The sequence below is a fragment of the Chrysochloris asiatica genome, unplaced genomic scaffold (assembly GCF_000296735.1).
Source record: "Chrysochloris asiatica unplaced genomic scaffold, ChrAsi1.0 scaffold00376, whole genome shotgun sequence".
NCBI lineage: Eukaryota > Metazoa > Chordata > Mammalia > Afrosoricida > Chrysochloridae > Chrysochloris > Chrysochloris asiatica.
The window spans coordinates 445480-463372 of NW_006408894.1; the positions used below are offsets into that span (position 1 = coordinate 445480).

Here is a 17893-nt window from a genome sequence, read left to right on the forward strand (position 1 = left end):
TTCCTAGTCTCAAAGGCTGGGGTCATGGCATCTGAGGTGTCAAAGGGAAGAACCATGGCCTCCTAGGTTTCAAAGAGTCAGAGCTTTACCAACTCTGGCTATTATTTGTAGCCATGAGAGTGAAAAAAGAAAAGACATCTTTGCATCTTTCTTCACGGGAGAAAGATGAGGCGGTCTGCTCCCGTAAAGATTCACAGCCTTGGAAACCCTGTATAGGGTCACTATGAGTCGGAACTGACTCCACGGTACTTAACAACAACAACAATGATATTTAAGGAGTCCTGGTGTGGCGCTGTGGGTTAATGTGCCAGATTTCAAAGTCGTTTGAACTGCAAGGTCGGTGGTTCAAGCTCACCAGTTGCTCCTCAGAAACCCTAGACAGGGTCGCTATGGGTCGGAACCGATTTGATGGCACTTCATAACAGCAACAATGGCATTTAAAGGAGCTCTGGTAGCGTAGTGGTTACAAATCGGGCTGTTAACCTCAGGGTCAGCAGTTTGAAACTACCAGCTGTTCTTTGGGAGAAAGATGAGGCTTTCTGCTCCTGTAAAGATTTACAGCCTCAGAAACCCTGTACAGGGTTTCCAGCTGCTCCTCGGAAACCCTATACAGGGTCGCTATGGATCAGAACTGACTCCACGGCATATAACAACAACAATGGTATTTAGGGAGCATGGTGACTCCATATGATAAGCACTGGACTGAAAACCGTAAGGTCAGTGGTTTCAGACTGCTAGCTGCCCCACTGGAGATAAATGAGGCTTTCTGCTCTCTCAAAGACTTGAAGCCTCAGATACCCTATACAGGATTGCTATGAGTCGGAACCGACTTGACGGCACTTAACAACAGACACATGAATCACTGTTGAATGAAAAAATGCAAAATTATATTACGCTTTGTTTCAAACGAAGTAAAATTTATATATGTGTATAGATGTGAACTAAGAGCAAATTTAATGAGTGTGTTTAGGTCGTGTAACTATAGGTGATTTTTTCACTCCCTTCTGAATTTTACTGCTGCTTAAATGTTTGTTATCTTGCGGACTGACAGAAGTTTATAACTAAGTTGAATGAATATTTATCTAGAAAATATAACCTCTTTGTATTAGCTTTTAGGGATTTAAAAATATGAATTTAGATAATTTTGTTAAAACTCAATTAAATCTATTTGAAAATTACCCAAATTCTGGCAAGCTTAGATATTTAATATGTAAGAGCTTTCCAATTGAGACTTTTTTCTCAATTGAGAATTTCAGTAAGATTTGCAAACTGAAGCACAGAGATAAAATCAAACTGCCAGTTCAAATTCACAAGCCGATCCTTGGAAACCCTACACAGAGTTGCTATGAGTCGAAACTGACTCGAAGCACTTAATAACAACAATGTGATATGTAATACCTCTTCTGTACTTTCACGATGCGGTTCCCATGCATCTACAGTAGCATGTTGCATGTTGCATTGTTTCATAAAGATTATAAATCACAAATATTATTTCATAAATCATAAAGATTATTAAGTACTCAGAGTGAGTTAGACATTGAAATATGGCTGGAATATAAAGATGAACAGGCACAGTTTTATTCTGGAAGAGCTTAGCAGCTAAGGGAATAGACAAGTAAAAGGCCATATCAATGCAACAGGTATGTACTGTGCTGGTGTAAACGTAGTGTGAGAAGGGCCACAGAGGACGTGCACCTAACCTAATTCAAGGAAAATATCTGCTTATGTAGCTCTTGATTCTATAAGTCTGAATTCCATGAAGGTAGCAATCAGGACAATTTATCATTGTATATCTTTTATTGTTAACTGCCACTGAGTCAGTTCTGACTCGTAGCGACTCTGTATAGGGTTTCTGAGGAGTGGCTGATGGGTTTGAACCACCATCCTTGATGTTCAAACTGACCTTGTGGTCCAGTGCTTATCTCACAGTGCCACAAAAGTATCTGTGCATCTGGAACATGGTAAGTATTCAAAAGTGATTAAATGATAGATAGCAATATGAAATCACTTTACTAAGTCTTAGAAAACCATGCTGAGGTTATCTCTGACTATGTGTCCACTGCCATAGTGCCGATTCCGACTCACAGTGACCATACAGGACACAGTAGAACTGTCCACTAGGGTTTCCAAGGCTGTTATCTTTTTCCCAAAGAGTGGCTGGTGGGTTCAAACCAAAGACCTTTTTTGGTTAGCAGTCAAGTGCTCAACCATTGAACTACCAGGGCTTTAAAAAGTTTGAGGAAAGAATGACATTATCTTTTTGTTCCATTTTTCCATGAACTTTTTCAAATCCACTCTATGTATATGAATGTGTCTATAAATAAATATAAGGAGCTCTGGTAGCATAGTGGTTATGAATCAGGCTTCGAACCACAAGGTGAGCAGTTTGAAACTACCAGCTGTTCCGTGGGAGAAAGATGAGGCTTTCCGCTCCTGTAAAGATTTACAGCCTTGGAAACCTTGTACAGGGTCGCTATGAGTCGGAACCAACTTCACGGCACACAACAACAACAGTAAATAAATATAAATACACACATACAAGTGAGCTTCAAAACTTTGTGGAAAACGGAATGAAAAGATAATAGAGTTTTTCCATAAATTTTTTGAAGCATGGATTTAATTTAGAAGATTGTCTAGATCCCTGGATACTCTTCTCAAAGTCTGAAAAATTCTATCTCTGTTGTGATTAAATGCTGTCGAGTCAGTTCTGACTCACAGTGACCCTTTATAGGGTTTCCAAGGAGCAGCTGATGGGTGTGAACCGCTGACAATGTGGTTCGTGGTTAGCAGTCCAGCACTTATCCTACAGAGCCACACCAGGACTCCTATCTTGAATTTCTCTTCTAGAATTTCAGCCTTTGCTACATCACACTTGCAGAGAATTTGGGCTCTTAATGAAGTAGAATTCAATCGTGTGGGAAAATAAGGGATTAACTTAATTCCACAAAGAGTACTGTTATATTCTTTCCTTATCACTTTTTTCTACCACAACAGAACAAAGCGGTTTGGAATTTGAGACCAAACTTTGTAATGGCTCATTGAGTCAATCCGCGATCCAATTTGTATTTCTGCATGTCAGTGGAATAAAAATCTGTGTTTTCAGGGTATAATGTCAAAAAATTCTTTGATTGCATTGGACTATTGGGCAACTAACTAATCAGTGGTTTGTGGCTGTGTAGTCATTCCTCACGATGAAATCCTTAGCCAGAAATGATGTCAAAGGAGAAGTTTTCTTGCAGAAGCTGGAATGAATCATGAGACAGTACTACAATCAAACCACAATAAAAGCAACCTCTTCCTGGGTTCCAGATGTGTAAATCAGACTTAGTTTTAGAATTGGGTCTGCACAGTGATGCTGTATACTTGTGAATATGTATGTACATGAATAACCATTTTCTATGAGCACATTTAGTATGTTGTGAATGAGGATGAATCAGGATTGATAAATTTGAACACCAAAACTTCAAACTTCTGTTAGTGCCTAATTTTCCTTGAGAGATTACTACTGGCTTGTATTTCTTGTAAATTAGTAGTTAATATGGGGGCATTTTTCAATCAGCTTTTCGAAGACCCCTCATATTAAGAGCTTGACCTGTGTCCATGCACATAATGTATCAGCCTCTGTAGTATATATCTGTAAACTATATGTAGTATAAAGGAGCTCTGGTAGCGTAGTGGTTACGAATCGGGCTGCGAACCTTAAGGTCAGCAGTTTGAAACTACCAGCTGTTCCGTGGGAGAAAGATGAGGCGTTCTGCTCCCGTAAAGATCTACAGCCTCGGAAACCCTGTATAGGGTCGCTATGAGTCAGAACCGACTGCACGGCACATAACAACATATATAGTATATAGTGAAATATATGTAATATATCATATTACATACAGTTTCTCATTAATCTTCATGACAACTGGCATTAGTCTTATTTGACAAATGAAGTCACTGAGACACAAAGAGATCACTTGTTACCCACAGAGTAAATGCTGAGCCGGGACTTGAACTCACGTCTCTCTACTCCTAGGTTATGAACTTATGATCCCACTCTATGACACTGGTGACAAAAACTGTTGACAACATAAGGGTGATTTCAATTTATATGATCTTCACTCAAGAATATCAAAACTAAAACTTTCCAAATTTAATTCAGAAAAGCTGGATAAGGAAAAGAAAAACTAAGAATCAATTCCTGTGCAGTAAAGATTGTAACTCTTTTAGCACATGCTTTTTCTCAAAAACTTATATGAAATAAGTATCAGCTAAAAAAGTCAGCAGAATCTATTAAAAATTACCCTATAGAAGCCATGAATAAGGCCTCTCTTCCATAGCCTGCTCACTTTAAATCAGGGCACTTCGTACACAGTCATTATGTTGACTATGAGTGTGTATGTGGGCGTGTGATTTTCCCTGGAGGGTTAGTTTAATTTGTATAGTTGCTCCCCATATTATGCCAGTCTTCATAGGGGTTTCTTATAAAATAGTAGCATATGTTAGTTTTAAATAGCCAGTTGTTCTGGCTTTAGTGGTCATGAGCGCAAACACTACAGCCAGCCTAAGTTCAAACACTGACTTCTACTTCCATAGCAATGTGACCTTGGATAAGTTACGTCATCTCTCTGTGTCTCCATTTCCTCATTTGTAAGATAGGAATCATAGTGGAAGTCACCTGTTAGTACTATTGCGTGGGCACAGCTTAGAGCTGTGCCTGGCATTAGGCTGCTTGAGGACAGGGTCTGGATATCTGTCTTTGGCAACCCACTGCTTACATCATGGTGGGCATGAGTCAGTGCTAATAAATACTGGTTGAGTGAATGGATGAATGGATGGGTGGTTGCCTTTTTGGTTTGATAGGGTTGTCATTATATACATATGGTGGATAAGAATGTATGACCTCGTAAGGAATAATTACTTACTGTCCCTCAGTGTTGGCGAAGGTGTAGTTCCACTGGCCATCATAGTTAAGACACATTGGTCCTTCTGCTAACCCCAGCGCTGCCACAATAACACAGTAGCCAGATCCTATAATTCCGATGAGGGCAGCCAGTACCGAGGAAAACATCTAGAGAAAGCAGATATACAGGCAATAATCTATCAAGCATCACGGCTGCATCAAAAGAGCCCTTTTCACCATCAGGGTGACAGGACCTACCGCACATCTCTTGCCACAGTTCTGCTGGCCGCAGCAACCACAGCAGTCTTCCTCCTCCAGTCCAACAAAGACAGATGCTGGCAGGAATATCTGGGCAGGAAACAAGAAGATTAAACTCATTTTCTTTTCCCATGTCCATCTGGACCAGGTTAAACATCTTTTGGCAAATACATTTCATCCACTGGGTGGATGAGGTACTTTCTATAGTGTTGACTAGCACTGGACTAGATTAACCAAGTATCTCAAAGGATAGAAACCTCTGAAGAAAAAAAAAAAAACAAAACCAAGCTCTAAGTACAATATCCGCTTGTTTTTAAAGCATTCTTTAGGGTCAAGGTGGAGAATGGGAGGGGTAAAATAATAACCTACATTTGTTTATTTTGTATGAGGCCGTAACATAGTCCCAGATACAAACTTTGTTATAGAAGTATAAAACTTCCTTTTCAGATCTGATTTTGCTTCTTGTATAACATAGACAATACCAACAAATCCCTGTTACAATAATTGAAACTTTTTTCATAAACAGAAGAGATGAAAGCTCTACATAACAAATGTGACTGGGACCTTTTTAACACACAGTTACATGGTTTCAGCTTCGCACTACAGCTCTTTAAGATAATGTAAGTATGAAATACATTGACTTTGAGATCAAAAGATGTTTAATCAAGTGCAATATTATGTTCAGGGCAGATGATTATATGAATGTGATGTTAATGCTTGCATTCAAAGCAAGTTTGCCATGTCATAATTTGTGTAATAGGTTTAAATGTTTTAATATCCTTCACTAGGTAAACACCACAATTCCTGGATGGTATTAGCAATTCCATAAAATCTCCTCTAAATTTCTCAATCCAGGCATTTTAAAATAGCAACTCAAGTTTGTCCACATTCTTTCCATGTTGTGGTTGAAGCTAATACTTTCAGCTCAAAGATTGGCAGACAAATTCTTCTGAATTCAATTAAAAAACAAACCTTGGAAAACACAACACATTCCGCCATGAGCTTCAGACACTGGTCTGCTGCTAACTGCAGGATTTTCCCTAGATACCACACCCCAGAATTACATAAAGGAACAAACCTTACAGTTCTTTCTAAAAAGCAATACACTCACAGTTTGTAATTATCATCATCATCTTCTATCACACATAACAGAATAAACAGCAGGGAATTTGGATAGAAAATTCTATTGGTTTAGACAGAGAACCAGCCAACCTCTTGCTACTCCCAGGTTCAAACCGAAACAAAACAAAAATACAAATAAAAGAACTCATTCCAATCTTAGAAAATCTATAGTTTCTCAAATTTAATTTAAAAGCTAACGTTGGTTCCTTAACTGCCAAATAGGAAAGTTTAGCAAAAAGTAAAGTATTTCACATTTAGCTGAAAGAGAATTTTGTAAAACAGCACCTAACACCTGTCTTAACTTTTGTATGATCTGCTTTCAAAAGAAGAAGGTGCAAAATCCACTGGCTTTGGAACTCTGAATTACAGAAGACATTCCAGGAAAATAGGTAATGAAAATACCTAGTTAACAGGTGAGAACTTTTTAAAGTTGTAGTAATTCTTAGTGACTTACCAGTATTCCCCCTCCTAGGATCCCAGAAAAGAACCACACGAAGCGGCTGAGATGGTTTTCAGAAGCATACTTGGTTTCCCCATTGGGAAAGTAAAGCAAAATATTAGCTACAATGCAGAGGAGAGCAAGCCCCCACAAAGAATGTCCAATGCAGCGCGCACACTTGCCGTAGCACATGGTGATGACAGGGAGACTATGGGGTTTCCCCCTTTACGCAGTGGTCTGCTCAGTGATTTTCCAAACCAAATGAAGGCGCTCCCCGTTTGAGGAGAAAGAAAAAGCAATTCTCAGTTGATTCCTGCAACTTCTTAAGTACTCGGGAGTTCTTAGTCACTGGGTGGATGAGGTCCTTTGCTTTCATTGGTTCCCATTTCAGGCTCCGGTTTGGGTGGGGGTGGAGGGAGAGTGAGGGGGAGAAGAATGTCCCGCCCTGCCCTTCAAATGAAATCTCTGGGACAAGCGAAACCAGGGGCAGGACGTGAGAAACAGCCTCAGTCATAGGCAACAGAGAAAATGATTAATCCTCAACAAGGAATTCACTGTGTAGCTCTTTCACAGGATAAAGAATCAACAGGAAAGTCTCGTACAGCTTTCTAGTCGCTGCCAAGTGTCCACACTATGGACGCCCTGGTTAAGACTGCCTTTCAGTGATTCTGCTCTAAGTCTGGACAGTTTCCCATCTGAGGGCTCTGTGTTCGTTTCCACCTCTGGGCTGATTTTAACTCATGACCTGGGGCAAGTCTCCTAAGCCTACTGCTTATTTCCTTGTCTGTTCTGCACCCACTGATTTGAGAGATGTGTTGGGGAAATTACAGAGCAGGCTTCTTTGCTCTGCCTCTAGCAAGCTCTGCAGGACTGACCCTACTGTCCAGCCACTTCCAGAAGAGACAGACATCACACCTGCCTCCCAAACAAACCTGGCACCAAAACAAAGATGCCATTTGTCAACACAAAGGGTCCAGGTACTTTTTAATTCCTGAATATTTCTATCAGGCAAATCAGTGCCAAAAAGGGCTATGAAAGGCCTAAAGCTTAGAGGAAGACTGGAAAAAGAAAGACAGGAACAGAAGAGAAAGGAACTTGGGAAAGCAAAGAGGAAACAACAGTGAAAAGACTGGTGGTGAACATGATCGTCATGATCATGTGAGCATTCGAATGCTCTAAATTTGTTTATTCTGAAAGAGTACATAGAGAGTGAACACCTGAACCACCCAAACAGATCTGAAGAACAGCGGCCACAGGGTCGCCAAGGAAAAGCAGAGATATGTAGCTGTTAAGCTTACTCATGTGGATTCCCTGCAGAAGGAGGGGTTAGACATCAAAGAAGATTCGTCCTCACTTAACAGGCTGTAGCAGTAAGACAGGAGGGCTAGGTGAAGCCAGGCTCAAGGAATCATGTCTCCAAGACAGGACAGAGACAAAAGGCCAAGGTGGAGGCGTTTGTTAGTTCAGAAGGAAGAGATGAGCAAGGCTGGTGGGTCCAGAGACCGAGACCAGAGTCTGATGTAACTGGGCCCAAACTAAATGATCCCAAGATTTCTCTCAAAAAGTCCACTATGGCCAGAAGTGGACACCTAGAAATCCTCAAAATGACAAGTGGCAAGCAATGGAGTTATTCCACTGGCCCTACCACTTTGCCAAGACAGGGATACACACATGGATTCTCCACCCCAGGACACAACTAGGGTCAAGACACATACCAAATTGAGCTGGGGTTAGTGATGCGGCTTCTAGCCTGGGTGAAAGGGCTTGAGAGAAACTGTGGCCTGGGTATGAGAGGAGAGCCATGATCCAGACTGGCCTGAGGAAATGTAGATGGAAAAATGGAATGTAGGCAGGATAGCTTGGACAACTCCACAGCTCAGATGTAGGGAGCCAGGGCTTTATATCTTTCAGCACCACCATACATCCAATACATCCAACAGGACATGTGCCCACTGTCCCAGCTTTAAGTTTTCTTTGGAAACAGGATTCTACACATAGGGCCAGGGATGGCAATACAGATTGTACTGTTTTTTGTTTTATTTTTTTAAAATATCATAATTCTAACCTTCTACTCTACTGACCTATACCAGCTGGGTTCCAAAATAGGGGAGGGCACTGTTTTGATGACTTTGCCCTCTCCAAATGATTATATTCATTCCCTTCCTTCTCTCTTCCAGCCCCTGCAGGGGAAGAGGCTGAGGAGTTTGGAAAGAGGAAGTATGGAGTGATATCTCAACTCTGCTGACTTCTAGCTTTATAGATTCAAGCAAGTTACATTCCTGGGATTCTGTTTTCTCATCTATTAGACCAGTGGTTCTTAAGAAGTTTTTGAGAATCTTGTAATGATATATACCGACTTCCCAGGAAAAGAACCAAAATACAAATATGCAAACACATTCATGGTGGTGGTGTGCCTTTGAGTCAATTCTGACTCATAGCAACCCTGTATGGGATTTCCAAGGCTGTAAATCTCATCTGAGATTAAAAGCCTTATCTTTCTCCCGTAGAGCCCCTGGTGGACTTGAACTACTGACCTTGTGGTTAACAGCCCAACATGTAATCGACTATCAGAGCTCCTTAACACATACACATATTTCTTTCTATTTCTGAAGTTCATGGATTCTGTGAAGGAGTTCTGGTGGCATTGTGGGTTAAGCGTTGAACTACTAACTGACAGGTTGGTGGTTCAAATCCATCAGCTGCTCTTCAGGAGAAAGGTGAAGCTGTTTGCTCCCATAAAGATTTACAGTCTCAGGAACCCAGCCAAGCAGTTCTACCCTGTCCCACTGAGTCTCTATGAGTTAGAATCAGCTCTACAGCTGTGGGATGGATTCCCTAAAGGTCATAGAATTGATCTTCATTCACATTTCTCAAGGTGTAGCTTGTCTGGGGATCACTTGCATCAGAAATGGAGACTTCTAGTCTTACCGTGGAGTCCTGGTGTGGTGCTGAAGGACCAGCACTAGACTGCTAACTGCAAGGTTGGCAGTTCAAACCCATCAGCTGCTCCTTAGAAACCCTATGCAGGAGTGTTATGAGTCAGAACCCAATCAACTGCATTTAACAATAACAACCCTAGACATAATGAATAGGAATTTGGGGGTGGGGTGAGGCCCAGTATCTGCATTTTTTATAAATAACTCTAAATGATTCTTTTTTTTTTTTTTTAATTGTGAATTATATGATAGTTTATGTGGGAGAACATGATTACATCTCTCCACGTCATCATTTCTGCCTCCATCTCTGACATCACTGCTTCTCTGGGTAGGATCCCACACTCTGTCCCTCTACAATGATTGTCCCAGGGACCTCCTCTTCTGGACTACAAAATCAACCACTCCCCTCCTTTTGTTATAAAATGTCTACATTTACATTTCCAACCCTCACAGTCAGTCCTAATAGCAATTATTCACTATTGAACCACAGAGTTTTATCCTCATCTCTTTTCATCAGCCCCATCCAGGCAGATTGGAAACCATTCAGTGGAGGTTCTATCTTCCTCCAGATCCTCTGGACCTAGACTCCCTTTTTCTAAATGATTCTATGTTCCGTCATGCTTGGAGATCACTGGCCTGGTCTTCAGCCTCAGGTATTAGATACTCTTCAAGGCCGCTCTCATGATTCAAGGCTCCTCAGATCTAGTAGGACACACAGTGGGTGCACAAGCTATTGTGGGGAATAAATTGTAATAAGATTAATATAGGGCACTTTCAGGTCCGATCTAGCATTCCCTTGTAATATGAAGTTCTTTCTCTCGCCTCTGCTCCTGCCATTCTTGATAGCACCTTCTGATTCTATCACTCAAACTGGTCACCTAAGCCCCTGAAGAAACAGAATCCGTATCTGTTTAGGTTGATGGTTTTAGACTGAAACATTCTTTTCTGAGCAACTTCTTTGACCACCTGGTGATGGTCTTAGCCAGACTTTGTCAAGTCTTTTGGTCTTGCTCCTGGCGGTGAACCCTCAGCATCCTGTGTGGAGCCGCCATCTCCACAGACACTTTGTGAGATTCATCTCACTCTACCTCCACTCTCACCCCTGCCCCAACCCTAGTGCTCATGCTGCCTCCTACTCTTTTTACCTGGCTTCAAGAATGCTTTTTTCCCAGGATTCTACTCATATGAGACTGTCTCAAAGGGGCCTGCTCTGAGGACTGTATCTAGCAATACTATATCCCACACCCCTGTTACTCTCCATCACATAAAAACCCATTGCCGTTGAGTCAGTTCTGACTCATGATGACCCTTTGTAGACTTGCTCCATAGGATTTTCTTTGCTGTAATCTTGGAGTCCTGGTGTGGTGCTGTACGGTAAACATGGGAATCTTATCTACAAAGTCAGTGGCTTAAACCCACCAGTTAGTTGCTCCTTGGAAACCTTACACAGGGTTGTTATGAATCAGAACTGATTGGACAGCACTTAACAACAATTTTTACTGAAGCAGATTGCCAGAACTTTCTTCTGTGACTCTGTTGGGTGTCCTGTGGAGTCAGTTCCGACTCATAGTGACCTTGTACAGGATTTCTGAGGCTGTAAATCTTTATGGGAGCAGAACACCTCATTTTTCTCCTGTGGAACAACTGGTAGTTTAGAACTGCTGACCTTGCGGTTCGCAGCCCAATTTGAAACCACTACGCTACCAGTGTAGTGCAAACTGTGTGTTCCACCTTGTGACCTTCCTTAAGCATCTAGCCCTGTTCTGTTATCATCACAGAATTTTGTCATGCCCTGAAGCTATTCTGTGTACCCACTTGTTTCCTATTTTATTATCTGTCTCCCTGACCTTGCTCACTGAGGGCCAAAACCTTTCTGTCTTGTCCACTGCCGTTTTGCTAGTTCTTAGAACAATGCCTCGTACATAGTAGATGTTCGGGAAATATTTGTTGAATAGTTGAGTGAATAAATGCATGACACAATCTGTGTTTAAGCCTCTTCTAAATAGGCTGATGGTCCAGTCCTTCAGCTTCAACTTTATTGTGCCTCTCTGTGAACCCATGGTCTCTCTAAAAAGTCCTCTTACTAGTCACAGCATCACTCCTGGGCTCTGCCACAATCTGGCTGTTTGATTTTGTGCAAGTTATTAACCAGTTGATATCTCAGTTTCTATCATCCATTCATTCAACCAACATTTATTGAACCTTCCACTATGTTTTGTCAGTGGAGCTTCCAGACTAAGAAGGATGAGGAAGAAAGGTCTGGTGATCTAATTCTGAAAGTCAGCCAATAAAAACCCTATGGACCACAGTGATTTGATTTATGACCAATCATAAGGATGACAAGATGTCGGGACCGGGCCGTGTTTCATTCTGCTGTGCATGTGGTCACCATTAGTGGGGGTTGAGTCAATAGCAACTGGCAACAGCAACATGTTTCCTAACTGATGGGGATAGAGCAGTAAAGAAAAGACACAAAAATCCCCTGCCCTTAAGGAGCTTCCATTCTACTCGACGGCACTTAACAACAACAACAACAACATTCTATTGGAAAAAAACAAAAATTTTAACAAGTTGAAATAAGTAACATATATAATGAGTTAAACAATAATAAATGCAGGAAAAGGGACTGGGGGAAACTAGAGACCTCTCTGTGTGACAGGATAACAATAGTACTCACGTAACAAAGAAGTGATAAACAGAAGTGAGCCAATGTGCATAAAGCATTCAGCACTGTGGCATTTACTAACCACCCAATAAATGTTACTTATTACTCTCCAGCACTTACCAACAACATTATTACTTGCTATTCTCATCACTCACTCTCACAGGCACCCCATCTCTGCTGCATTTATGATTCACTGTATGTATGTCTCTGGAGTCCTGGTGTGTCATTGTGGGATAAAACACTGGATCCCAAGGTCGGCTGTTCAAACTCACCAGTTTCTCCTTGAAAACCCTACACAGGGTCACTATGAGTCAGAACCGACTCAACGGAATTTAACAACAACTACTGGACCAATAAAAAAAATTATTATCATTGGAGAAAAGATTGAAGTTGTCAAGGACTTCATTCTTCCTGGATCAACTGTCGACACTCATGGAAGCAGCAGTCAAGAGATCAAACGACGTATTGTATTAGGCAAATCTGCTGCACAAGACCTTTTTACAGTGTTGAAGAGCAAAGATGTCAGTTTAAGGACTAAGGTGCGCCTTACCTAAGCCATGGTGCTTTCAATAACCTCATATGCAAATGAATGTTGGGCAGTGAATAAGGAAGATCATAGAAAAATTGATGCATTTGAGTTATGGTGTTGGAGGAGAATATTAAAAGGACTGCCAAAAGAGCAAACCAATCTGTTTTGGAAGAAGTACAGCCAGAATACTCCTTGGAAGCCAGGATGGCCAGACTTCGTCTCTCATACTTTGGACATATTGTCAAAAGGAATCAGTCACTGGAGAAGGATACCACGTTTGATAAGGTGGAGGGTCTGAGAAAAAGAGGAAGACCCCTAGCAAAATAGATTGGCCAAGTGGAAGCATCAATGGGCTCAAATGTAGAAACAATTGTGAGGTTGGTCCAGGACCGAGAAGTGTTTCATTCTGTTGTGCATGGAGTCACTATGAGTTGGTACCTATTTAATGGCACCTGACAACAACAACAACTTGACTCTTAGGCCACCAGGGAGAGAAGACAGTAGCTGCCCTTCATTTGAAGCTATAATCAGGGCATATAAACACACGGTAACAGTGAGTAACAGGGAGGGAGTGGTATTATGTCATTTTATGCACAGCCTCCCAGTCCAACCTCTTTCCCTCACCCCTCATCTTAGGCTGTAGCTCAATTTATTCTTAGGTTAAAAATACTCTTTTTCATTGAGTTTTGTTTTTTTGGTGATGGAAAATTTCACAGTGAATATTTGTAGTGGCTGCACAACCTAATTAATGTAACTGGTGTCATCGAAATCTTGACTTGGCACATCTTGAGTTTTATATACATATATATGCATATAATAGTTTAAAAAAAGAAGGAAAAACAACAGCCTCTTGACTCAAGATTAAACAAGAGTTGTACTTTGGCTTCGTTCTCCTACTCCTCAATTCTGTTACTGCCATCTGGTAGTTTCAGTTCAACATCTCACAGCAGTGCTTCTGCCCCCTCACTCAACAAGTCAGGGGATCCCTCAGAGTTGCCATTTTCAGACAAGGCCCCTCCTCGCTGAGATACCTGTTTCCTGGTCTAAAGCTCAAGACATACGTTTAGCTCTTCCCTCCGACGGACACAGGAGGGCTGCCCTGATCCCTTGTGTGCCTGTAACAACCAGCAGAAAAACACCTTTCTTAACAAGAGCGAGGAAGACTTTGGTTTTCTGGTTTCAATTTCATTTCCTTGCTTTTTGGTAACAGAACTTGGCAAGTGAGACATTCACGTCTCAGCTGAGAATAGTCTGAGGCTTTCTAAAGTGCACACCCTGAGTCAGCCCCACTGAAACAGAGCTTCTGAGGGTGGAGCCAGGAATCAGCATTTGAGAAAGCTGGTCAGGTAATTTTGACACATAGAGTTTGCTTTCTAGTTTCAAAGCCTACTGCAGTTCAGAGAGGTTAATTTCAATTCAGATGAAAACTCTCAGATTAGAATAAAACAAACAAAAACCCTAAAAGATTAAAACTGATGATGTATTTGTGCACTTTTGAACCTGGTTAGTCAGGTGAGGTGAGAAGATGAAGCAGTTGCCTTCCTTCCTCTTCCTCCCTCTTGTGACAAACCAGGTTCTATCTGAGAAAAGGAGGATGAAGTTCTCTTCTGGCTGGCTTTATTTCTCCAGAACCCATTTACCTTTGAGGAGGATGACATGGTTTGGGTTAATATTTATCTGGTATCTGTCCATTTAGGAGAAGGGGAAACTAGAGCTGGGGAAAGGACATTTAAATAACATGCCAGAGCAGACACAGGTCAGTCAAGTTACAAGAGTCACAATTTGGTGGGTGACATGGTTTGGTTTCCTCCTCCTCAGGTCTGCCTGACTCAGACACCCAGGCTCTTCCCTTTACATGTTTGACTTATTAATGCACCACTATACAACAACCTTTCGGATGAAAAGTGTTAACCAGATTTTCACCAATGTGAGTTGACTTGTTAGAACTCTGAGGAAGTTCTGGTGTGGTCCTGTGGGTTAATGCACTGGACTGCAAAGTCAGTTTGAACTGCAAGGTCGGCGGTTCAAGCTCACCAACTGCCCCTTGGAAATCTTATACAGGGTTGCTATGGGTTAGAACCAATTCGATGGCATTTAAAAACAACAAAATGTATAAGGAGTCATGGTGCAACTGTCAAGTACTTGACTGCTAACTGAAAGTTCGGTGGCTTGAGTTTACCTAGTGCAACTCAAAGGGAGAAAGATCTGGCAATTTGCTCAAGAAAACCTCATGGAACAGTTCTGTTCTATCACATGGATTCACAGTGAGTTAGAATTGACTTGATGGAACCTAACAACAACAAGGAGTACCATTAAGTGGGTTCTGATTCATAGCGACCTTGTATAGGGTTTCTGAGAAGCGGCTGGCGGGTTTGAACCACCAACACTTTGGTTCTCAGTCCAGTACTTAACCTTCAGTGCCACAGTGCCACAGTCTGACCAGAAGCTCTATTAGCTTGGCTTTATTAAGACAAAATAGAATAAGATATATGCAAACTTGAAAGTTTTAAAAGATAAGTAATTTATATCTTCCTAGATTTAATAATGGAAAAAAATAAGAAAACCAATTTGTGCTTGCTTTGCCCTGGCCTAATTTTGAAATTTACATATATACACACACACACATATATTTTACCATTTTAACTTTCCTCATATATACAATTCAGTGACATTGATTACTTTCAAACGCTGATATAATTTTTAAAAGGATTTCCCCATATAATCTTGTGACCATATATAAAAATAGCCTTGCCACTTTTTCAGAAAGGGTGGAGCCAGAACTTCCTGCTTTCATGCCAGTGAAAATTCAGCCTTGTGAGGCTTCTATCCTTTGGGAGTTGAAGTTCTCACAGGGACATCTTAGAGGGCTCAGAGCTGGTCTTTAGATACTACTTTCCAGGGATCCCTGGTGACATTGAAGCTTTTTTCTCTCATTGCATTCTGAATAAAAAAGCTTCCTGCTATACATTTGTTTAGTCATTTGTTTGTCATTAGTGCTCTGAGAGACAGATTGAAGCATAAGTAAGAGGTAATGTGAGCGTTTTCCAAGCAATCATTCCAAGTCGGTGAGTTAACACTCCACCTAGACCTCGGGGCCTCATCAGTCTCAGTCAAACTGGTTTTTGTGGCTATCAGGCAAACTCCAACGTGGCAAATTCCCCACTGATACTGAATGAACTGAAAACTCAGGTTACTGTTGATTTTGTCCTAGGGAATTTTACCTGGCATGGGCCCTTAAAGCAGTAAAGGAGTGCAGATGTGTGTGTGTTAGAAACACCAAGGAAACCTGGCTTGGCTATGATGCTCTGTCTGACCCAGGCGAAGGTGAACAGTTGACCTTACTTCCTGCCTTGCCTTGAATAGTCTGACCAGAATTGATGCAGGGGCTCTGAATTCACCGTAAGCATTACTCTATAATCAAATATAAACACATTGCCTCAGATTTCCTCCCCAGTAAGGGAGTAGAAATTCTAACTAGCTGAAGCATCTAGTGACAACTCCCTTCATTGTGTTAGGTTACAAAAACACAGTTGCTTACTATGGAAGCCCTGCTGGGAAATCCATTATATTTTCAAATTAAACCGTTAGCTACCTCTGCTTCAAAGGATTAAAATATTCCACAGAGTCATGAGTTTTCAACAATGCCTTCACTGTGATTTGGAAATTAAATTTCAAATGTAGAAGGTGAGAAGATATTATTTTAAGTGCGCTCAGGATGTGGAATCCCAATTTTGTCTTGGAACTTCTTTTATTTATTGTGGTAGACATATGAGGAGATTCAAAAATTCATGGAAAAATTATTCTATTATCTTTTTTTAAAAATGTTTTAATTGTGAATTGAGTAAAAGTTAACAGGGTAGATCATCAGTTTTACATTCAACAAATCATACACCTTGTTTCACTACAATGTTTATAATTTCCTCCACGTACCATCCGTTAAACAGTATTTCTCTCTATTCTATTATCTTTTAATTCTATTTTTCCACAAACTCCTTGAAGCCCCTTTATATATATAAAGACACTGGGTGATGCAACTGGTTTATGATTGGCTGCTAACCCAAAAGATGGCAGTTCAAACTTCCCAGTAGGTCTGAGAAAAAAAGAGCTGGTGAATTATTTCCATAAACATTATATATAGCAAGAAACCCCTATGGAGTAGTTCTACCCTGTTAGATGTGGAGTCAGAAACTAACTTAATGTAGAAAAAAGACCAGTTTTACTGGTCAGGAGGAGTCCTGGTGTGTGCTGTGGGTTAATGCTATGGACTGTAAAGTCGATTTGAACCTCTAAGTCCGCAGTTCAAGCTCACCAGTGGTCCCTCAGAAACCCTATACAGGGTTGTTATAGGTCAGAACCGACTCAATGGCATTTAACAACAACAACAAAACAAAACAAAACAAAAAAACTGGAGGAGCCTGAGACTATGGCCCTCAACCACCTTTCAGGTCTATAAAGAAACTCACCCTCGTGGCCCAATTTTCAGCGAAGCAGTCTAGGTATATAGCAACAACACTAGCAAGATATGCTCACCATGGAATGGTCAATCATTCAAAATCAAAAGAGCAACCTTTTCCTGCAGACACAGTTGAGAAGGAATTATAAGGTAGATGGAAATAGGAATCACAGAGAGGAAGCTAGGTAACTGTTGTTGCACCGAGAAGATTGTAATCATTGAGATGAGACAAAATGAATGTAAAGCTGATGATCTGGGTTGTAAACCTTCACTCAATTCACAATACAAAGTTTTAAAAACAACAACAACAACAAAACCCAGGTAATATATGTAACTATTTAAACTTTCTTCTCATACACAGTTGAGTGACACTAATTGTGTTCATCATATGTGCTTGGTTCTTCGTTTGCTGATGTTGAATTCAGCAATTCTCACTGCCCCTCATGAAAGCACCAGGAGAGAAGGATTGCAAGGCTTTCTTGAGCTCCTTCTCCTCCGGTTTTTATCTTCTCAGTGTATCTTCTGTGATGACCCTGATAGTCAAGTTTGACACCAGTCTCTCTGTGTGTGTAAATTCCATTCAGACCTTTTTTTTTTTTTTTTTTT

General features: G+C 41.0%; 1 protein-coding gene across 1 annotated transcript in view; it reads right to left on the bottom strand.

Moving 5' to 3' along the window:
• Nucleotides 1-6896, bottom strand: part of TM4SF1 (transmembrane 4 L six family member 1) — a 10621-nt gene extending 3725 nt beyond the window's left edge. The window contains 5 exon segments of the mRNA XM_006878318.1: nt 1399-1433; nt 2110-2122; nt 4905-5053; nt 5144-5233; nt 6720-6896. Coding sequence (XP_006878380.1) covers nt 1399-1433; nt 2110-2122; nt 4905-5053; nt 5144-5233; nt 6720-6896 — 464 coding nt within the window.
• Nucleotides 6897-17893: the final 10997 nt, after the last annotated feature.